The 20,689-nt window shown below is 44.2% G+C and overlaps 1 protein-coding gene across 50 annotated transcripts in view; it reads right to left on the minus strand.

Moving 5' to 3' along the window:
• The window catches only part of SEMA6D (semaphorin 6D), a 227,490-nt gene that overhangs the window by 11,641 nt on the left and 195,160 nt on the right, over nucleotides 1–20,689 (minus strand). For 34 of the 50 annotated variants that reach the window (XM_086848367.1, XM_086848357.1, XM_086848340.1 and 31 more), the window contains 8 exons: nucleotides 2,967–3,108; nucleotides 2,466–2,577; nucleotides 1,813–1,873; nucleotides 1,636–1,698; nucleotides 1,448–1,549; nucleotides 1,142–1,232; nucleotides 745–864; nucleotides 212–300 (listed from right to left, as the gene is read on the minus strand). In XM_086848367.1, coding sequence (XP_086704493.1) covers nucleotides 212–300; nucleotides 745–864; nucleotides 1,142–1,232; nucleotides 1,448–1,549; nucleotides 1,636–1,698; nucleotides 1,813–1,873; nucleotides 2,466–2,577; nucleotides 2,967–3,108 — 780 coding nt within the window. Of the gene's footprint in view, nucleotides 1–211; nucleotides 301–744; nucleotides 865–1,141; nucleotides 1,233–1,447; nucleotides 1,550–1,635; nucleotides 1,699–1,812; nucleotides 1,874–2,465; nucleotides 2,578–2,966; nucleotides 3,109–8,109; nucleotides 8,259–18,963; nucleotides 19,201–19,221; nucleotides 19,438–19,601; nucleotides 19,683–20,689 lie in introns of those variants that run through there. The other 16 variants (XM_086848386.1, XM_086848360.1, XM_086848379.1 and 13 more) reach the window with 7 other exon arrangements.

Consider the following 20,689-nt stretch of genomic DNA (forward strand, 5'->3'; position numbering starts at 1 on the left):
GCGAGACCTGGAGAACAGATACAGCTTTTTGGTTGGAGAATGCACTGCTCTACTTCTCTTTTTCTCTGCTCCCTGTAAATTATAACCGTGATAAAACTGTGCAAGCTTTGTCCTAGTTCCTCCTTCGTATTATGAACTGTGCTAGTTCCTGATGCTGTTTTAGGATGAGCTCTTTCTGCTATGACTCAACACTCACAGTGACGATACCGACCTTGCCTAAAGTGTTGTGCTCTACAGCAATTTCTCGGAAGAAGAAATAAACATAGTTCCCATATTCTATGGCATGGAGGAAGTGTGGTTCTGTAAGAAAGAGCAAAGAGAAGTTACTTCAAAGAACTGCTCAATGGGCACACAACAGTGACACTGAGATTTGGCACCTCCTCCCCAGGTCCACACCAGCCAATGTGAGCTCCAGTCTTCCAGATACTTTAGGACGTCCAAATACAGGTGCACTGGAGTTTAAAATAAGTCTTTAGATTTGGCTAATGGACTGTGAAAAGGCCCCACAGAAATTGTATTTCAGCTAAGTTATTTTGTTACTGCAAATTCATTTTCTGAAGCATTTAACAAAAATTTGGTCTGTTTTTTTATTTTTTGCATTATGCAGCTTTTTAATACTCTGAAAGCCTCATGCTTGCTGACACTGTAGCACATGTGTAAACCAGGCTGGCTGTGAATAACCTGACCTTCTGTGTCACTGCAATTACATTTGCCATGTGTATGGGAAAATACACCCCAAATTACCTTTTATCCATTTGGAGTCATACTTTATTGTTCTTAAGGCAGATCCATCCCCCATGCTGCGATAAATAACAGCATCACTTGCCAGGAAATCTGCTACTGTTGCTGAATACAATTTTCCATCTAAAATGGAAATTGAAAACATGGTATTAAGAGGCCTTTCATAATCTAGAGAATTCTGACTAGCCTGTATTTTTCCCCATTTCTTTACTGTCACACTTCCCCAGACTGCTGTAACCTATTTATTAACAGGTCAGCTTCTAATCCATTGGAGGCCCTTTAAAAAATTTAAGAGCAGGGGCACCATGACACCTTTAGCTTTCCTGTGCTTGCTTTAAAAGCTCTCTGTCTCCTTTGGTGTCATTAATCATTTAGACTCATTACAAGTAAAAGTTCTTACCAGCAAAGAGGGCGACATTGGTTTGTCTGGCATCAAATGGGCATCTTGCCAAACCACTAATTTCCTCCCCATCATACTCTAATGTATTCAACTAGAGAAGAAAAATAAATGGGTGATAGTGTCATTTCTATTTTGTGCACTGGCACAAAAGCAAAACATTGTCTTTCCACAAAACTTAATTCAGCACATTGGCTTCTGTCTGTTTTTATTTCACCTTGAAGCACTCTCCAGGCACGCTGGATGTATTTGCTAAAAACAGTGCAAGCATAACCAGTACCAGATTAATGACATCTTCAGTACTCTTACCCGATAGTATCTGCACATAGGGTTAAATGCATTTGTTCCACAGACAAACACCATCTCATCATTTCTTGGAACAAAGACTTTAATGAAGTTATGGCATTCATCCTGAAAAGAGAATAAAATGTATTAATCACAAACTCCATGTATATAATAAATACTAGTGCCATTTTTCTATAATGTCCTAAACTTACTTTATGTTTGCCTTTCATAGCACAGTTCTCTCTGTCCTGCTGCTTTGATCTCCATGTTAATTTCTGTTAAAGCAGACCAAAAAGGAACATTTGAATTCCTCGCCACAGCAAATTCTTAAAAAAACCCCATTAAAATCAAAGAAAACACCTCTCCCTTTCCAGCACGCATCTGCTCACCTTGCTTGGGATAACTTCTGATTTTGGAACTTCATTTAAATTTACAGTGTAAACCTGGTCCCTGTTTGCAGAGAAAAAAAACCAGTAAATTTATTAATTCTGTGCCTCTTTATTTAAGTTAAATCTGCTTTCAGAATGTTATGTTAGATCAGCAACTTCTATGAAATGCTTATGGATTTTCTGTGTTTAAAGCAAATGGGAGAAGGATGTTCATGGGTAACATGGGGTGGCTTTGATTTTTATTGGTGTGGTCCTGAGATAGCACCTGCAGTGTCCAGCTGTCCATCCCTGTCTGCCCATCCTGCTGAGGACTCACCTGGGCTGTATGCAAGTGTGTTATCCTCACTTCCTACAGCCCTGATGTGTCAGTCCAAGTTTAAAATGATCAGGAGAGGTTTTTATCAGGCAGGACAGTAATATAAAAGAGGGAAAAGAGCATTTGATCATTGGTTTAAGCTTAACTACAGTAACTGCAGCCTTCAAATCCAATTTTCATGCACTGGCCATAGATATGGTATATTTCTCTGGGAAATTCTGCCCCGATTCTAATTTTTATCATATTCTGCACATTTTTCTAAATGAATTTTACACATAAATGCAAAACTAGAAGAGAAAAGAATTTTAATCTAATGAACTGAGTGAAGGAAAATTACCTGCCAGTGATATAAAGTGTGTCTCGAATTTTCAACATTAGTTGGAAGTCCAGTCTGTGCTGAGATTCATTGCCTGAAGGGCGTCCTCTAAATACTGGATATTGCCTTGAATCTGCAAGTAAAAATGGGCTACACCATCACTCAGGATTATAGAGCTAAAGAATCAATATATGGCATTGATTAGCTGTATATACTAGGTGTAGAAGGGTTTAAACTAAATTCCTTGAGTAATGTCTTGAATATAAATGAGGAAAAGATGGCTAATGTCAGCAAATGTTCTTTTTCCTGAAGTTATTGCTGTATTTCTGATTGCTTTTTTAAGAAAATGATTAAGTGTTCTATTAAAGATACAAAGCCAGTAAACACATTTCAATTTGAACGGAATCAGATTTTTTTTTTTCTTTTTCCCCTGGGGTGGGGGGGGGTGGGGAGGGCAAAGAAAAAAATAATCAACATTAGAACTTTTTCCCTGGTGTTTAGCAGCACTTGCAGATTACTTACAGTGGTAGTCCACAACATTAATGGGGTCCTCGTCTTCGGGGAAGCTGACGGCCCGGCAGCGGGACAGGCTGAGCAGCGTCACCAAGGCACAGAGCACGGGGAGCCTCATGGCTGGGGACAGGTGACAACACTGCTCAACTACCTGCAGAACAGGGACACAGCTGTGAGGCTGCAGCAGCACAGGACACCCACACCACTCCCGCTGTGTGACACTGCCCTGCTCCAAGTTGCCCTGAAACATATTGATGTTTGCTAATTTCTAGCTGGGTTTACAGGCATTTCTGAAGAAGCTGACGAATGTCAACCCATTTAATTCACAGAATCAGAAACAGAACATACAGGCTGCTGACCTGACAAGAAAAATTGTCAAACTTGGGATTAGAATTTTAATTGAACAGCAATCCCTTCCCATCCCCTCAATCACCAAATGTCATCCAACACAAACCCTTTTTTCATACAGTACTAAACCTCATCCACAAAACGTCATGACACACACAATGTGTCTGAACATCCATGCTGTGTTTTAATGTCATTGCTTGTTTCCAGGTGTGCCTCCAGTGCTCAGCCCAACGTGCCCACTGGCACAGAACTGCTGCCCAGGAGCAGGCACCTGACGCTTTTCCTGCTGTGGTGACTTACACATGTGCAAAGTAAATGTAAAATGCTGCCCCTGCAGCGTGACAGCGTTGTCACACACTTCACAAGGGGGACAAGAGACTCAAATGGAGATGCAATGTTGAACCACCTTCCCAAGATGCCACTTTCCCCCTCATTCTATTTCCTACTGTCAAAGGCTTCAGAGGCTTTCAGCTGGGGGTTGTGTGTGTGCTCTGTAGATCACACAGCACAGATCACGATAGCACCACAACATTATACAACAAAGCTTTTAAGAGGGGAAGGGAAACATAACTTCTTCAATTAAACCACAGGGATATTTTAGTGAGCAGAATGTAACTACTCAAGTTGCAATTTGGGTAGGATGCGAGAAAACACATCTCAAAGTGAAATGTGATCCTTAATGACTGCAAGTGGACTGGGCAGGGGTCATATTTCTCATTAGAAACCTGGCAAATGTAGTATTATTCCCTCCTCCAAGCTTTTGGAGGCATTCATTCAGCCCCGACTCACAGGTCAGAGCTCTGAGTCATCAGCTCAGTGCCTTGCAGTTGCTGAAATTGGTTATTAAACGCTTTGTCTAAACAGAAAAAAAAAAGAGAAACCTTTCCATTTTAATATTTCAAGACTTTCAGTGAGAATAACATGTTGCCAACACGAAGTGCCAGACATGATCCAGCAAAGCACAAAAGTATTAATCATTTAATAATTTGAAAAGCAATTAAAAAACCCCTTCATAAAAACACTTAACCTTTCAGTAATGCTTATGGGGGACGAAAATGCTGTATTTGTTAATTGATACTATGGCTGGCAAGGGGCAGGGCTTCCTCCTTCCAGAGGCTGCTGAGCTGTCAGTTTGGGCTGGACTGTGAGGAGACCAGGCTGGGAACATTTGGGGATGGGGGGTGTTGTCTGGATGCTTGCCCATTACAGACTGACCTGGAAAGAAGCATTTTCCACTGTTAATGATATTTCTGTATTTCAGTCCACCAGTCCAGAACGAATGGGCTGTGCTCTTAGTCAAGATTGATGAGTGCAGTGGTTAATAAACACTAATGATTCCTGGCACTTTCCCTCTGCTCTTCCTTGTCCTGACATGGCCTCTTCAGCTGAAGCATCTTGCGTTAAATTACTAATGAGCAAACTTAAAACAAACTGGAATTAATAAAGTTAGTCAAATTAGTTCTTTCTTGTGAAAGCACCATTAGAGCAAAGTCCTGCAGCACTGTGGCTCCCAGACACAATAACAAATCATTAATGCTTACACAATCTTTTTTTTCGGGGCTTTTTGTAAGGAAAAGCAGGCTCCAAATATCCAGCCCACTCCTTTTCCAGTGAAAGGGGAGACACATAAACTGCATGTTGAGTTGGTGCACAGTAACATATATAAGGTGCTTAGTAAAAGTCCTCCCTGAAGCCTTGTTTTCTTGGAGAACAAATGAATACAAATTGCCAAAGAGCAAGAAGCTCTCCCAGACATGTAGGCTGTAGTCAGCATAGAAGATGAAGCTGCTTGAGGCCCACATCATGACTCAAAGAGACCCTGGCCCGGCTTCAAATTGCACACAACCTGTGAACAGTACAAGTTCCACCTGTACCAAGCAGGGGCATGTCATGGGAAGTTTCTTTTTCCTTCCAGTGTTACGTCTGGGAAGAATTGACTAGGGCAACAATTACAAAACTTCCGTGTAACCTGCCTGACAGAGGCAGATACTGATTTCTGGACTCCAGGAAATGGCTGCAGAGAAAAGGGCAATTTGTTTTTGTTTTTAGGTCACAATTGTCAAAGGGCAACTTGTTTTTAGGTCATGATTATCATGGCCAATATGCAGCAAGCTGTCACAAAAGCAAACAGGAAACAACTGAAATGCCAGGTAAACAAAGTATCAGTTCTCTCAAACAGATTCAAATTTCAGGCAGGGTATCAAACGCCCTCAAAATAATGTTAAGTTTTGTAAATGCAAATCCAGATGATGTGTTTCCCCAGAGGCTGCATCCAGAGCAGAAGCAAACTCACATTTATGTCTTCCCCAAAAAACCCCTCAGACATCTCAGGATATTCCAGAGATGAACCCCAAGAACATATATGGCAGGAACAGTTATGTTCAGGAAGTTTTTCTAACTAAATATCATCTGTCACAAATCTCTATCAGAGAAAATACCAAAATGAAGCACAAACCTTTGTCACAGCAAGACAGAAAGGAGAGAGCTGCACTGGATCAGCAAACCACAGGTAATCACTTCTCACCAGCCAGGCAACAAGTACAGATTTATTATTTTGCTTGTAAAATTATTGAAAGAATATTAACAGTAGCTCTGCTTTCCAGCTACATATGAAAAGAAAATGCACCTGCTTCAAGAGGCTCTTAAATGCAGCTTTTATCTGGTTGGACACAGGCTTGAGATCAGAACCACTGAAGAGAGAATAAACTGGGAAGAACAGCTGTTTCCTGGATAATCAGAAAAATGGGCTCCATCTAGCCCTTGGAGCAGGGGTTTATGACAGCCAGGTGTAGCCTTCTGGTACACAGATAGACTGGTGTGAAAGACGTAATTCCTGCCACATTCAAACCTTTTAGTGGAGGCCACTACTGGGGACTACAAATAACAATGCTGAAATATCTGTTAGGCCTGGAATAGCTGATTACGAAATGCTGGCAATGTCTACCTTCAAGAAAATGCAGAAAACATGCATACTCTGGGTTTGATTATTTTCCCCTGCCAGGATTCAGCCCAGTCTTTGATTAATTTCTCTTACAAATTGCATTCCTAGCATTTCTGCTAGAAAACAATCCATGGCAAGTGCAATGTTTGGAAATTACCATATTGCTATCCTTGTTTTGCAGCTGGGGAATTGAGGCACAGATCAAGGCTGAATTTGTGACCAAGGCAACCACCAAAAAAGCCTTTTCAAAGGTTTTGAGCTGCTTGGTGTCAGATGTGCTCCTTCCCTGCAGCACGGGCACACTGAGCAGTGTCCCTCAGGTGAAAAGCTGGTTACAGATCAGAGCTCCCCTGGCCACGTGGCCTATGCAATAACGAGTTGTGTCTGCAAGGAGAAAGAACTAGAGGTGTAAATGTTAACTGGTGGCAAAAATCCACCTTGTTAAGGAGGTGAGCAACCTGCCTGAAACAGGCCTCAGGGAGATGCTGTTGGTCAAATGGGAGGCAGGCAGTTGTCCCAAGTAATAAACTGGCTCTTTGTGGCTGCCACCTTTCAATCTCAGATAGAAATCCCATCCTTCAATTCCTGATTGGGGGAATCCAGAGAAGCAGGATATAATTTCTGTTAAAATATGAGCCTGCCTTCAAACAATCACACATGAAGGGGAACAGGCTGGTGTTTCTTGCCCATTAATCTACTCCAGCCTTTGACAACGTGGTGGTGACGCTCCATCAATCATCTTTCCGTGCACTGCCACGTAAAATAGAAGGGGGAAGGGAAAGGGCATTCAGCCAGCTGGGGAGAAGCAACATATAAAATGGCTTCAAACCACACTGATGCAATACCTTCTACTTACTGAAAAAAAAAATAAAAAATCTTAAAAATCTCCTTAACATGATAAACACTTCTCAAAATGCTAAGCACAGAAAGAAGTGCAGTACAGCAAATCCAGGCTCAAGTTCAAGACAGGTCAGAAAAAAAGATACTTCCTAAAAGTCAGCTCACTTGTGAAGAGTTTGGCAAGGAATGGAGGAAAGAGTTGCAATAATAAAAGCTGAGTAAATGACTACATCACCTTCCTCCTCCACCAGACTCAGGCTGTGAGGTGAGACCAAGGATCCCCTCTGTGCTTGGAAGTACAAGTTGGCCACAATGTTGAGGGGGTAAAGACAGACTTCATTAGCAATATGCTGAGCCTAGTCAATTTATGTTGATGCAGTTTCTCACAATCCCAGCTGAATGGACCTGGACAAATCAGGAAATCCCTGCTGTCCTCTGTTTCCTCCTGCATGCAAATGGCTCCCTGAGGCCATTAATTAGTGCAGAGGCACTGACTAGTGTCTTTCTCAGATGCTACTTTCTGAGATTTTGAGCGTAAAACCATGTAATAATAAAAGTTAAGCCAAAACAAAACAATCTTTTACTGCTGCCTGCTCACAGAGTTCAAGTTTCTCAGGGCCTACAGCTGAGACTTCAGCCCCTGATGCCGAGCAAAGCAAAACCCAGCAACTTCCAGTGAGCCCCTGAGACAAGCCCTGCTGGGGGACACACAATACCCTTGGACAGTGGCTTCAAGGCACTGCTCTGGCCAAGGGCTCTGTGCCTTCAAGCTCTTTAACCAGAAGAACACTCAAGCAACAAAGATATGTTGGCCAGGCTACCGCAAACAACAGATTCCACCTGCACCCAAAAAGAGACTGAATGGGAACTTAACTGTGTTTAGCCCCTCCCCCCACTTTTTTTCCCTTTGGATGCAAAGGACTAGCATAGAAAGGTTAAAAATCTTGTTTACTGCAGCCTCAGGGATTATCTTTTGCTGTACAAACCACTAATGGTCTACTAAAAGCAGTTAAAAAACACTACCTGAAAAGAGTATGGTTCAAGTTCTGTGCTTCATGAAGTAAAAACCCTACTGGCAGTGACTCTGCTTTAGGGGACTAAGGATTTGCACCTGAGTTTTCTTGCTGATGGTAACTGCTGCCAGGTGGGACAAGTTCAGCTTCTTGAACCAGCTGCAGAGAGAACAGAGCTCACCAGTGAGTGCAGACTACAGAAAGGGAGAGTGCTGCTCAATTTCGGTTTGTTGACCAGGTCAACAATCTTGTCAGAAGATAAAACATTCAGAAGAAAATTTATGAAGGTGGTACAGGCTGCCTGCAGGGGCTGCCTGCAGGGCCACCCTAAACTTGTAGAAATGTACACAGTGGCAACCACAGATGCACCAGAACATTCACCCAGAATAGCACCTAATCCTTGCTGTTACTGGAAGTAACTCCAGAGCAGAGCCACACACTGGGGAACCAGGCAAAGTTTTGGTAATCAAAATATGAAAATGATGCCTTTTTGTACCATCTGAGTCAAAATATATGACCAGCATGGTCCAGGGTCTGATGCCTCAAATTCTAGAGGGGGAACCAACAGTTCTTTTTCCTATCTCTATTTTTTGGTCTTGGTCTTTTTTTCCTATGTCTTACTGTGTGAAATGTGTATGATGAGTCATTTGCTTACAAGCCAGAAAAGTATTCCACATAGAATGCAACATTTGCCTTAAAAATCCATATGGGTATTTATGATATGAAAGGCAGGGGATTAGATTCCCATTTTAGGTCATATCTATACATAGGTTTTCCAATGAAACAATTGCATTTATAGTATGGTAAGTCCTCCCAAAGCAGGGATACAGCAGCCAGCATCAATGCAAGTGTGATTTACTTTATAATTCTTTTTAATGTCATTCCAGTATGTGTTTCTTCTAATGAAGGCTGACTTCAATAAAGTTCCTGAAGGCAATGCCAGAGGTTTACTGTACATTCAAATCTTAGAGATTCTCTATGATGTGATAAATCTATGTTCTGGAATTTGGTGACAGATTGTTTCAGCTAATTATCAAATAACACAGGAAAATATTTGTGGCTATAATGAAAGAAAGGTGCTTAATTCTTGTAGTTCCTCTTAGGAACATGAAGCATGATTTTGTATGAATGAATAGGTAATAAAAACTCTTTCTGTCCTATAAACGTACACCCAAATGTAAACTTGCAGTATGCAGCCATCCTTACTTTTTATAACAACTTTAAAGTCTGAAGCTCTGAAGAAATAATTTAGGATATTTAGAGCTGAGATATTAATTGAGCATGAAAGTGCAAATAACAGGTCTGTTATTTTAAGATAATACTTGACTTCTTTTAAGGATTCTGCATTAACACCTCTTGATCTATGCCTAAGTAAAAAAAGATAGTTTAATATTAAAGTGATGAAACCCTACCAGTGAGTATCACAGCTTTCATCTTAATTGGCTTATGGCACTGCCAGCTACACTTCAGTTGTTTGCAGGCTTTGAACGTTGCAGCAAGCGCACCCCTCTTGCTCTAGAACGAGCTGACAGAACTTGCAAAATGGATGGGGTGACTTTTAATGATGTAAGTGTTTAGTGGTTGATTAGAAGCACTTTGAGGCTAAATTCTCCTGTGATCAGAAATTTACTTGAACACCAGATAGTTTCAGCAGGAAAGGAAATAAAATGCTGAGCAAACTGTAAGTGATTGCCTCAATTAGGGTTATTTTAAGTTAATTTTTGAGACTGAATGTTAACTACCTTCCCTTATAACCATGACATGAAAGTCCTGCACCTGAAACCAACCCTGATTTCAGCTTACATCTATGGTCAAAATCTGTTCTGTTTTGCAAAGATCCTACAGGACATGCTTTCCTTGCAAGTTTGCCAGGGCTGGGCTATCAGTGATGGAGTGCAAGGTACTTTAACTTAAACAGTGCTTTGGATTCACCATTTTAGCAGACCTGCATTTCATTAATTCAAACTGCTCATGCCCAAGTGGGACTGCCCTAGGACGTATTAAGTCCACAGACTGGGGCAGAGAATATTTGTTCCATACTCTGGGCACTGATCCTCCATTAATTCCTGGCCATGGGCAGCTCTGGTAGCAGGAACTCCTAGCCCTGTCCTGACCCCAGCCCGAGGAAAGCAAAGCCACCCTGCAGGGGACAGCAGCTGTGGCTCATCAGGGTGAAGTCCTGAGCACCTCCAGCTCCCAGCTGTGTCAGAGGTGTCTGAATGCTTTTGATTAATGTGTTTTAGACCAAAATACTTTTATCCTGAAAACTAGGGAGAACCCCTAAACCATAATGGCAAAGATCTAATTATCTCCCAAAGTACATACAGGCTTGGACGTAGGTTCAGAAACACCCAAACTGCCCCCCTTGGCCTGAAACAAAAGCCTAAAACCTAGACCAAAGTATCACTTTTCCTCTTGAGGCTAGAGGGTTAGCTACAAGTGTGGGTCAGTGCTGTAAGTGAAGAAGTCAGTGTTCTTCCTGCAAGCCTGCAGAGCATGATTTACATACAAAACTGCCACTCATTTCAGCATGATTAAGCATCATCTGATAAGGTAACTCTGAGACAGGTATAAACCAGTACTTGCAGGTGAGGACATAATGAAGGTCTCAGGCACAACTTGCACAAGTCCAGCTGACGCCACAGCCAAGGGAGGTGCTGGCAGCACCCTAGGCCTGCTGTGTGCCAGCCCTGCAGAAAGCAGCCTAAGCAGCCTTCCCCCTGAGCAGGGCTGCAGCCCTGATCCTGAGGTAAGTGCTGCCCATGTGAGTCCTGGCTGGATCCCAGGAGGTCAGGGTTTGCCTACTGGATGAAGTGAATGGGATGTTTTGAAATGGAAGGGAGGTTTGGGGGAGGGAATATGCCCCAACAGGGCAGGGCAGATGGAGAAAAAAAGGATCTGCACTGTGGAAAGGGCACATCTGCTGTTCAACAGGCTGTGCCTCAGACAATGTTGCTGTCAACCTCACTCCAGAAAGCATCACTTCTTTCCACCCACTGCTCTCCCCTGCTACAGACATCCCTCCAGCATCTCATCACTGTGCCTTGCTGGAGCATTGCTGGCTTGAGTTGCTGCTGCTGGGGAAAAGGCTGCTGCATGTCACTGCTCTCACTTCAGAGAGAAAGTAAATGGCTGCGGAAAATGCAAAGGGAGAGACAGGAGAGGACTCAACTGGTAAGAAGCACATGGGAGACCTTAAATACTGTGCTGGTATTCTGTGTATGCCATTCTCAGGGCTGGAACGGTCACCCAGCCGTGCCTGCAGGAATACTGCCTACAGAGACTGGGGAACAAGGTGTTTTTAACTAGTCTTGGTTTTTCTGCACAGACTAATGTGGTAGCTGGCCACCCAGTTACCTACTTGTACATGCAAAGCATGTGCTCTGCCCCTTTCCTAGGCACCATCAGTTACATGTACAAAGCACAGGCATGAAAACCTGGAGGAACCCTGAGCTCTAAGTTAACAATTACTATTATCTTGTTACGATTAAAGATTAACTATGCCAGTAAAAGGATGTGTTATGAAATGTCTTTCCCAGGCTGACAGTAAATAGAGAGTTTTGTTTTCTTGGTTTTAGTTTGTTTTTGTTTTTTTTTTTTAATCTCAAAGTATTCTCAGGATTTGGAGTAATTGTTTAAACTGCTGCTTTTATTTTCCATCATACCAAAATGTTGTCACTTGCCACGTGACGGCTCATACTTTCATTTGAGATGTCGTGCAGAAACACATGGAAATCTGGTGAAGGCAAACCAATTTTAGAACATGTTCCAAGCAATTGTTTTGTAGCACTGCCCTACAGTATGAAGCCTCTTCCATTTCTTAAATTGCCTAATCAAATGCAGACTCTGTTCCAGTCACGCTAAATTTTCACATAATGGCAGAAAAATACTTCTTTCTAGCCTAGCACTGAACAGTTGGATCACATTATCACATTTGCTGCCTTTGTAGTCTCCAAGTGTGTATTTGTAAAAGTATGTATATACATATTCACAGGGGAGAGGGGGGAACACCAGTGCTCATGTTGTGAGACCCTGGGGATGGTCAGAAGAACAGGGATATGCCTTGAAAGGTGCCTGTGCTGAGGGCCTTTTGGGGGGACCTGGCTTACCAGAAATGCAGAGTACTGATGAAAAATGTATTTTTATTTATTTAGAACTCAGATGTATTAGTGAAGCATTTGATCTGGCTGATTCCTGGCCCTGAAGTCTGTTGAAGTTATTAAAATGATATAAATGCAGTAAGGTAAACTACATCTATTTGTTGCCAGTCCAGGGCTGGAGACAAGACTGCTGGAATGGGCAGCTATGGCTCTCCCTGCCCTGGGTCCCATCCCTGTGCTGATCTGGGGAACTCTGCACCACAGAATTGCTCACTTTCCACAGAGCAAGCACAACCTGCAGAGCCCAGCCTTGGCAGGGTTTGCAACTGGATGCAGCCATGCTGGGCACCAGCTCTCCCTCCTCTCTCTATTACTTGGGCTCCATCACCTCAGGATAACATTCACTCTGCAAGACAGGGAAATATTTGCATCGCAATACTTTGGCATTTTGACTAGTGAGCCACAGAGAAGTCACAGATCAGACTTTTCAGAGTAAAATTAAAAAAAAAATTCAAATCAGTAACATATGGACTGCAAGTGCTTGAATCAAGGTCAGAAGGAAATCTGTGCCAAATCAGGGAATGAGACTTAGGGCTTTAAAGCTTTCTATTACAGCCTGTCCCATCCTCTCTTCCACACCGGCCTCCCCAGATCTCCAAAACAATTACAATGTTTCCCTAAATCCTCGGGTTTTCACTAGCAATATTGGCCAGTGTAACAACATGACAAGGTAATCATACCTACCCCCCATACTATTTACATCTGCAGGTCGTACTTTCCTTACCCATCTGTACCAAACAATTAAGTTTGTGCTGGCACAGCTTGCTGCTGAAGACCACTGTTTAGCCATGAGCAGTGTTTGTTATGTTTTTGGTGAGGATGAAAACCTGATGCTTTAGGGGGAGGAAAAGCCATAATCCACTCTCACAGTAAAACCTGTCTACTGGTATGCGAGACAAAAAAAAATTCTATCCATACCCTTGCAGGAAATCAGATTAATCCCCAAAGCATGAGATGTGATTATTTTTGTCTGAGGTTATAATCAAGGAAAAAAACCTATATAATGCTAAAAATATCCACACTGCATTTACTTTATGAAGAAAATATGATTTACTGAGTAAAAACAAATTACTGGCTTTTTGGTGTTAATCTTTGATAAACACATGCTGGGTTAAAGAAACTGTCACAGAGAGAAGTTTGCAAATTGAAAGAAACCATTCGACTCTGCAAGATTATTTCCCCCCTCCCTTATTACTCCTTTCACGAGACACCTGGGGACATTGTTCACACACTGTTGACAGCTTTCCCACTACTGCTTTTCCTCTGTTATCCATTCCCTTCTCTTCGGCACTCATCCCCAGGTGGCAATACACAAAGAGCTATATTTGCATGGGGTGCCAAAGCTGGCTCTTGGACAACTGTCAAAGGGTCAGAGGGCTCTCTCCTGCCATCCAGGTTGCTTGGTTCAAGTTGTTTCTGCAGGGCTCTGTCCCACCAGGCAGAGAGCTGCTCAGAAACACACACACTGCCTACACAGCCCTTTCTTGCTTTCGCTACCATCACACCAACAGGTAGAGCCACGCTCCCTCACGCAGGGGTACACTGAAGTGCCATCTAAAATGTCAATACTGCAGCCTTAACTATACATGGAGGTTTTTGTAAACGAAATAGGCATTTTTCTTCTCTGTGGTCTCTGAAAACACGATGGTTACACAGCCTGATGGGACTCATAGGGGTTCACACAACATGGGAAGGGGGTACCTAAATGGAGGCACAGCATAAACAAGGGCTTGACATACAAGCGTGAAGATTTTCTTTCAACCCCAAAGTGCATCTGTCAAGACAGACAGACACAGAAATAGCAGCAACACTCTGTGCTGGTGCTGCAGTCCCTGCCCACCACCAGGGCCCATACACATGCCTGAGAAGCAAGGCAGTAGCACTTGAGGGAAATACCTTTTGTTTCACACCACAATAAAGCTCTGAGGAAGGCCCTACCCAACGTAGGTGTGAGCTGGTACTTTACTGCTGTTGAGAAAGCAGAGCCCCAGCTGCCATGACCATTTGGTAGAGATGAACTCTGTAGCCCACATTAAGAAAAGCCTATTATTGCAGTAAGAGCTGAGCTGAGTGACCAGCTGATCAGCTCTCATCTCCTCTGAGGTTTCACTCCCACTGCTGGTGGGCAGCCAGTGTGTGATGCTGGTCCCCACCGCTCACTCGTTACCTTTCCAGATGAGCAACTCTGTGTTTGCCTCCCTGCTGTCCCTCCCACACTTGAAAAGCCCCCTAGCACGCATCTGCCAATTAACTCCTCATTCTCATCCCAGGCCCTCTTCAAAGCTCCCCTTTGCCTCTGATGCCAAAGCGTGCGTGCCCCCTGTCCCCAGCACACGCAGCTCACCTACGTTCAGGTGGCTTGTGCACCAGCACAGCTGCTGATTATGCAGGTCAACACGGCTCTCCTGCTTCTAGAGGCCACTGCCTGACTACCCATCTGCCATCTCTTCTTTTAAACTATCCACTGTGGGAACAGAATCCAGCCCTTTCATTCCGTGTTTTTCCAGTGGCTATCCAATTAGAAAACTTGGCTGCAATTTGGCTCTTGCATGTAATGGTTAAAAAAAAAATAAATTAAAAAAGTAACGGCAACAACAAACTTTTTTGCATGAAGAGTCTCTGTGTGTAAATACGACCTCTGTTATGCTACCAAGGTCAGGCAGACCAAGGCCAATCTGCTGTGTGAGAATATAAATCAAAGCTGTCCAGGGACTGATTTAGTTGACAAGGTTTGTAACCATCCTGGACAGAACAAATGTCACTTGCTCCTTGCTCCTCCTCTTCCACCACCACTTCTTTGCTCCTCCACTCCCACCAAGCCCCTCCCTTTCCACTAATACCTCTTGACCTCCTTTGCTCTTGAAAGCAAAAGTTCTCTTCCAGCAAGAAAGCAGTGGCTCACACATGACAGACAGTCACGCTAGGCCAATTTATTTAAATTATGCAAAAATCTCAACAAGTAAAATTAGCAGAGAGTCACAAGTACATTCACCTGCTGGTTACCTGCCATTCACAGCACACGTCAGAATTAAAACAACAAATCCTGTAACAATTTCTTTCTTATTGCATTCATACATCCGCAAAATAAACCAAGGAAAGCATCTGTAGCAAGTATTAGAGTCTGGGCACAGATCCTGTGAAATCACATGGTTTCCGTTGTGGAACTAAAAAGGCTTCTACAAGAATGTGTGAAATACACAGCCGAAATTCTCCATTTCTTTCTGTGCTCCTTGGCAGTTTGTGTGGCTAAGTTAAAGCAGCAAGTTCTGATTCTTTAGCTGGCGCTTCCCAAGCACACCCTGATCTGCACACTGAGCGCACACAGGATTCAGCCAGCAAGCTCCCTCTCGAGTATGGACAGAGTTAATGTCACCCCACTCCAAACAACAGGTTGCTGTCTCCTAACTGGAGCCTTGAAAAGCAAGAGTCCAGCGGTTGTCTCACTCCTCCCAGCTATTTTGCAGCCCTTCCTTCTGCAGGTGGGCACACCGAGCTGCAGTGGGGCTGGGCAGGGGTGCCAGAATGAAAGAAACTTCACGTTCTGGATGTTAACTTTAGTTACCATAGCCAGACAATGCTGCCAGTGGTGTGGAAGAAAAAATTGCTGTAGCCAGCTGTGCTGTTCACAGTCGGGTGGTTTCTGTGTAGCTCCAAATGGTTGTGGAGCCAGTAGCCTGTTGTGGCCAAGGACAGGATGATGGATGGTCTACACACACTGTCCAAGCAGGAAGAATGGCAGAAGTTCACTTCAGGGTTGTTAAAATGCTAATCTGGGTTAGTTAACAAAAGCCAAATGGAATAGAAACGTTAGGGAAATAAATAATACTCATATGTTGTATATATGCACTACAGATTTGATCTCTGTGGTTAACACAAACATTTGACTTTGGAAGTGGGACAATTCAACAGTCTTCCTGTCTGAATAAACAGAATCAACTTCTGATATTAGCTGTACTGTAATTACTGTCAAGCCACAGCAAGGGAAAGCAGGCTATGGCAGACATCACACACAGCTCCACACACAGCATTGAAAGGGCAGTAATACTGTTCTCACTGCACACCTCTTCCATGTGACACGGGAACAAATCAGAACCCACTTTCCTTTGAACTTAAGGCTGGCAGCTATTCACAGAACAAGCAACAGCTTAATAAAATGGCTTAGATGGATTTTAACAGTAACTGCAGTAGCTTATCGGATGCATAAGAAGGGATCATCTGTTCGAGCAGCAGTTTTGACGAAAGCGACATTTGAACTGTTTTAATTACACACAGAATTGCTAAGACTGAAAATAACTTATACTACCCAATGCCAATAATATGCCTTATTCTATCTTTTCTTTATTACTTCTGAGGCAAATTATTACTTTATCAAGTCGAAAGATATCTGATTTTATCAATCTGGAATTAGAGGTATGTTTAACATATGAGTATGTAATCAACCATCATGTCCTCTGTTCAGTAAGCAAACACACAGTCTAAGCCTTGAAAAATATCAGAGACTGCAACACAAGTAAGCTTCACATAAGCTTATACAGGCACAGAAGCTGTTGAAGTAATTGTTTCCTTTGTCTTACAAACAAAGACTAGAACTGAAATAGTGTCAGTCATACCACTTTTCTACACCTGATGAAAACTGACCGTATTCACCCCTGATCTCTACTTGACTTCAGATTTCAAATTGCTTTTTATTTTTCAGAAGAACAAACATAGCATTTCAACATTTCCATGCAGATTCTGTCTAACAGTCTAACCTGACTTCAGGGGATACTGAGTCCTGTGTTAAGCGCACTAATGTTTTTAAAAGAATTTAAAATCCATAAAAATCCAGAACTGAAATCTGAATGTGATCAACTGTAGTAAGGCCAGAAGATAACATTATTACAAATGCCTAACATACACTTTGAACTGAACTTCCACGCTGGACTTCTCCTTCACACACCTCTCATGACAGAACTGATCAGATCAAAGATCAACTTCAAATGCTTAATTATAGATGCCATTCACTCTACCTAAATGTGTGCTCTGTGCTCTTCATAAATAGACAGCATAGTTATGGTGGCTCCAAGGGCTGAAGTATCTGCTCTAACAGGCAGCTCAGCTCAGCCATTCCCAGAAACGTTCAGATGGTCCAGCTCAAAGGGCGCGAGAGGCTGGGGGGAAAAATCCCGCAGCCATACAGCTGGTTTGTAGAGCTTTGACAGGGCCATCACTGTATTCCTGGCACACACTCCTGCATCACACAAAGCACATTTAGAAAATGATGTTATCTCTGTTGCATCTCACCATAAAGGAGAACAGGTAGTGACAGACTGCAGGATATGGGGGAGGAAGGTTCACTGTAACTAAAGGTGCAGATGAAAGTGAGAAGCTGGTTAAATAAACCAATGTAGAGCCTCTGGGTTATACTTTTTTGGCTGCCTTTCTGAAAACAAAACCGAGCTACATAATTCAGAATCCTAATAAATTCTTACTACAAACTTTTTCTTCCTGATTTAAAAAACCTGAGCTTTATATTAGTTAACACAAAAACTATTGAAGTTCATAATTATATAGAGAAGAAATCAGAGCATTAAGCTGGCAATTTGTTTTTATCTAAGCCAGACTAAATGTTTATACAATATCTGCCAACATAACAAAATATGCCCCTCACTCATTACATTAAATACATTAAACGTGATTCCATACAGCTTAATTTACTGAAAGGAACTGAAGTAGACTTTAGAGGTGCACAGAATTTTATAGCGTGAATAAAGCAGGAAAAACGTCTATTCTCTTTTGCCACAAAAGTAATTGCAAAGCTTTACAATGAGCTTCCTGTTGGACTTGGAAAAAGGAGAGAACCTCAGAAAATTCTCTGTGAAAGTACTTGTATGTGAGAGCAACAGACCAGCAGTAAACGCCTCTAAGACAGTAGGAAGCTGTTTCTCCAAATAATATTTAGGGAACATTAATAAGATCAACAACCTGAAGCACAAAGGTATCCCGATAAAGATGCATGCTTTTTTCTCCCAAAGGAAATAACCAGCGGAAAAAAACCCGCCACACGTTTACAGAGCACTGAACAGTATTCTTGAGGAAGTTTGCTGTAATTCCTGCACATTATGTGTGAAGCGTGTGTGTGTACATGGATAAGCTACAATACCATCTGTACAGCAAGTGCCACATATGTGAGCATTATGAACCATCATTGCTGCTGCTATGCTCAAAAGCAAATGTATTCTAAGCCACACATACAAATACAAATGACTTTACAAACTGAGGGCTGAATTTTGCTCAAATTACTCACAGGCTAATGCCTGTGATGAAGACATAATCTTGACCAGAAGTAAGAAACGACTGAGAGATTGGCAGAAACCCACTAATTTAAGACTGGCTATATTCATGCTAACAAGTGGGATATCCACCAGAACTACAATTTTTTCAACATATCAATCTAAAACAGTTAATCGCATTTTTCAACTCACAAGGTAAAACACAACAACCATAAAAAAACCCCCTCCACAACCACCGCACACCCCTTTAAAACACAGGCGTAAGAGCCACCTAGATATATCTGTGTGACCTTTCATTTCCATTCAGCCTTATAAATAATAAAGAAGGCTTTAAACCCTTTCTAATTACTCCTTGAAAGCAGCTGTATCAGTTTCTGCAGTGATGAAACGCCCCCACCCCCCCAGAAAAAAAAAAGTTTCCCCGCTCTGCACCTGAGCATTGTTTTCGGCAGGAGGGCGGGCGCGGAGCTGCCCCCGCCGCGGCACGGGGACAATTCCGAACTGACTCCAGTATTTGTTTCCATCCATAATTGATGTGGAGCTGGAAACGCGGCTCCCTCTGCCTCCCAGCGCCCGGCTGCTGCCGGGGAGCCCGTAAATCACGCCTCGCCAGGCTGCCCGCCCCGCCGGCAGCGCCGAGCCCCGGGCCGGGCCGGCTCAGCCCCCGACGCGGCGCCAGCCCCGACTCACCCCAAGCGCCCCGGGGCGACTTCGCCGGGGATAAACCCGACAGCTCCGCTTCGGCTGCCCCGTCTGCGGCCGGCACCGGCTCCCGCCCGCTCCGCTCGGCAGCGCCGCCGCGCTCCCGCCGCTCTCCCCGGTACCTGCAGCCGCCGCGCCGCTGCCCGCGGCCGCCGCCCGCCGGCGGGGCCCGCTCCGCCCGCCGTCCCCCGCCGGGCGCCCCATCCCGGCGCTGCGCTGCGAGCCGGGGCGGCGCGGGGGAGGCGCGCCCGGCAGAGCCCACCCCTGCCTCCACCTCCCGAGAATGGATTTATTCTCGGCCGGCCCTCGCACCGCGGCGGCCCCCGGCCCGCGCCCCGCCACCACCGCGGACAACTTTCCGGTCTCACCGCTCCGGGAGCGCGGCCCGCGGCCGGCGGCGGGGCTCGGCGAGTCGCGCCATGGCGGGGCGGGGGCGGACCGGCACCGCCCCGGCCGCTGCCCCCCCGCCTCCGCCTCCCCTGCCGCGGGCAGCGCCCGGCGCCGCCCCGACACCGACACCGACAGCGGCCCCGGCCCCGGCCCCGGCCCCGGCCCCGGCCGGCTGCGCGGAGCTCGGGCAAACTTCGCCCGGAGTTCTACCCCTCCCAGCCCACCTCGGCAAAGCTGCCCCCGTCCCTCCCGCCCCCGGGCCGCGGAGGTAAACAGCTGGGGCGAAGCCATCGAGAATTTGTTTTGTTCATCGCCGACGCCACCTTCGCTTTTTAAGAGAGAAATTTTCATTTCTGTTTGGAAAGAAAAAGTCATTGCGAGGAATGCAATTTTGCAGGCTAATGAGACTCGATTTTGCAGACGAGTACTTCGCGTGTGGTGCTGGGGGGATGTCCTTGAAATGACATCTTTTTAAATGCCTGTCCAAAATCCCCTCAGATATTCCAGAAACAAAGGGTTTAATCCCAGAAATGAAGTCCAGGAAATAGCTGTCACTAATTCATTTTTCTTTACGTGAAAAATAAATTAATTAAAGCTTAAAGTACCATGGAGTATTTTGGATGCCCCTGCAAGGGAAAAAGAAATGGATTACTCACCAAACTCTCATCTGTGTTTGTTTTATGGGAAATGAGAAAAATTCCAAGTAAAAGTAATTTAGAGATTTTTGCTGGTGAATATATCCTTCATTCATGTGCAGTTCCTAAATTCCTGCCCCCCTCCACAGAAAAGCCTTGGGCTGGTTGCTTCCCACAGTGCTCCTGCCCCTCTGGAAGGCAAGCACTCGATACTCCCAAGCAGTATTTTGGGCTGATCTGGCAGGTTTTTACGCACGCACCACTCGCAGCGGGAGCGTTGCCTCTTGAGAACTGATTCATCTAAGTAAGGGCGCCAGGATTTGGCCCATAGTAAATTCTCTTTAGAGATGGTGCCAACAAAATCTCCCAGCCATGGGAATAGGACGTTTTTGGCAACTCGGTCCCCTGGCTGTCTCTCTCTGATGTTTCCT

This window comes from Cyanistes caeruleus, chromosome 13 (assembly GCF_971803275.1).
Source record: "Cyanistes caeruleus chromosome 13, bCyaCae1.hap1.1, whole genome shotgun sequence".
NCBI lineage: Eukaryota > Metazoa > Chordata > Aves > Passeriformes > Paridae > Cyanistes > Cyanistes caeruleus.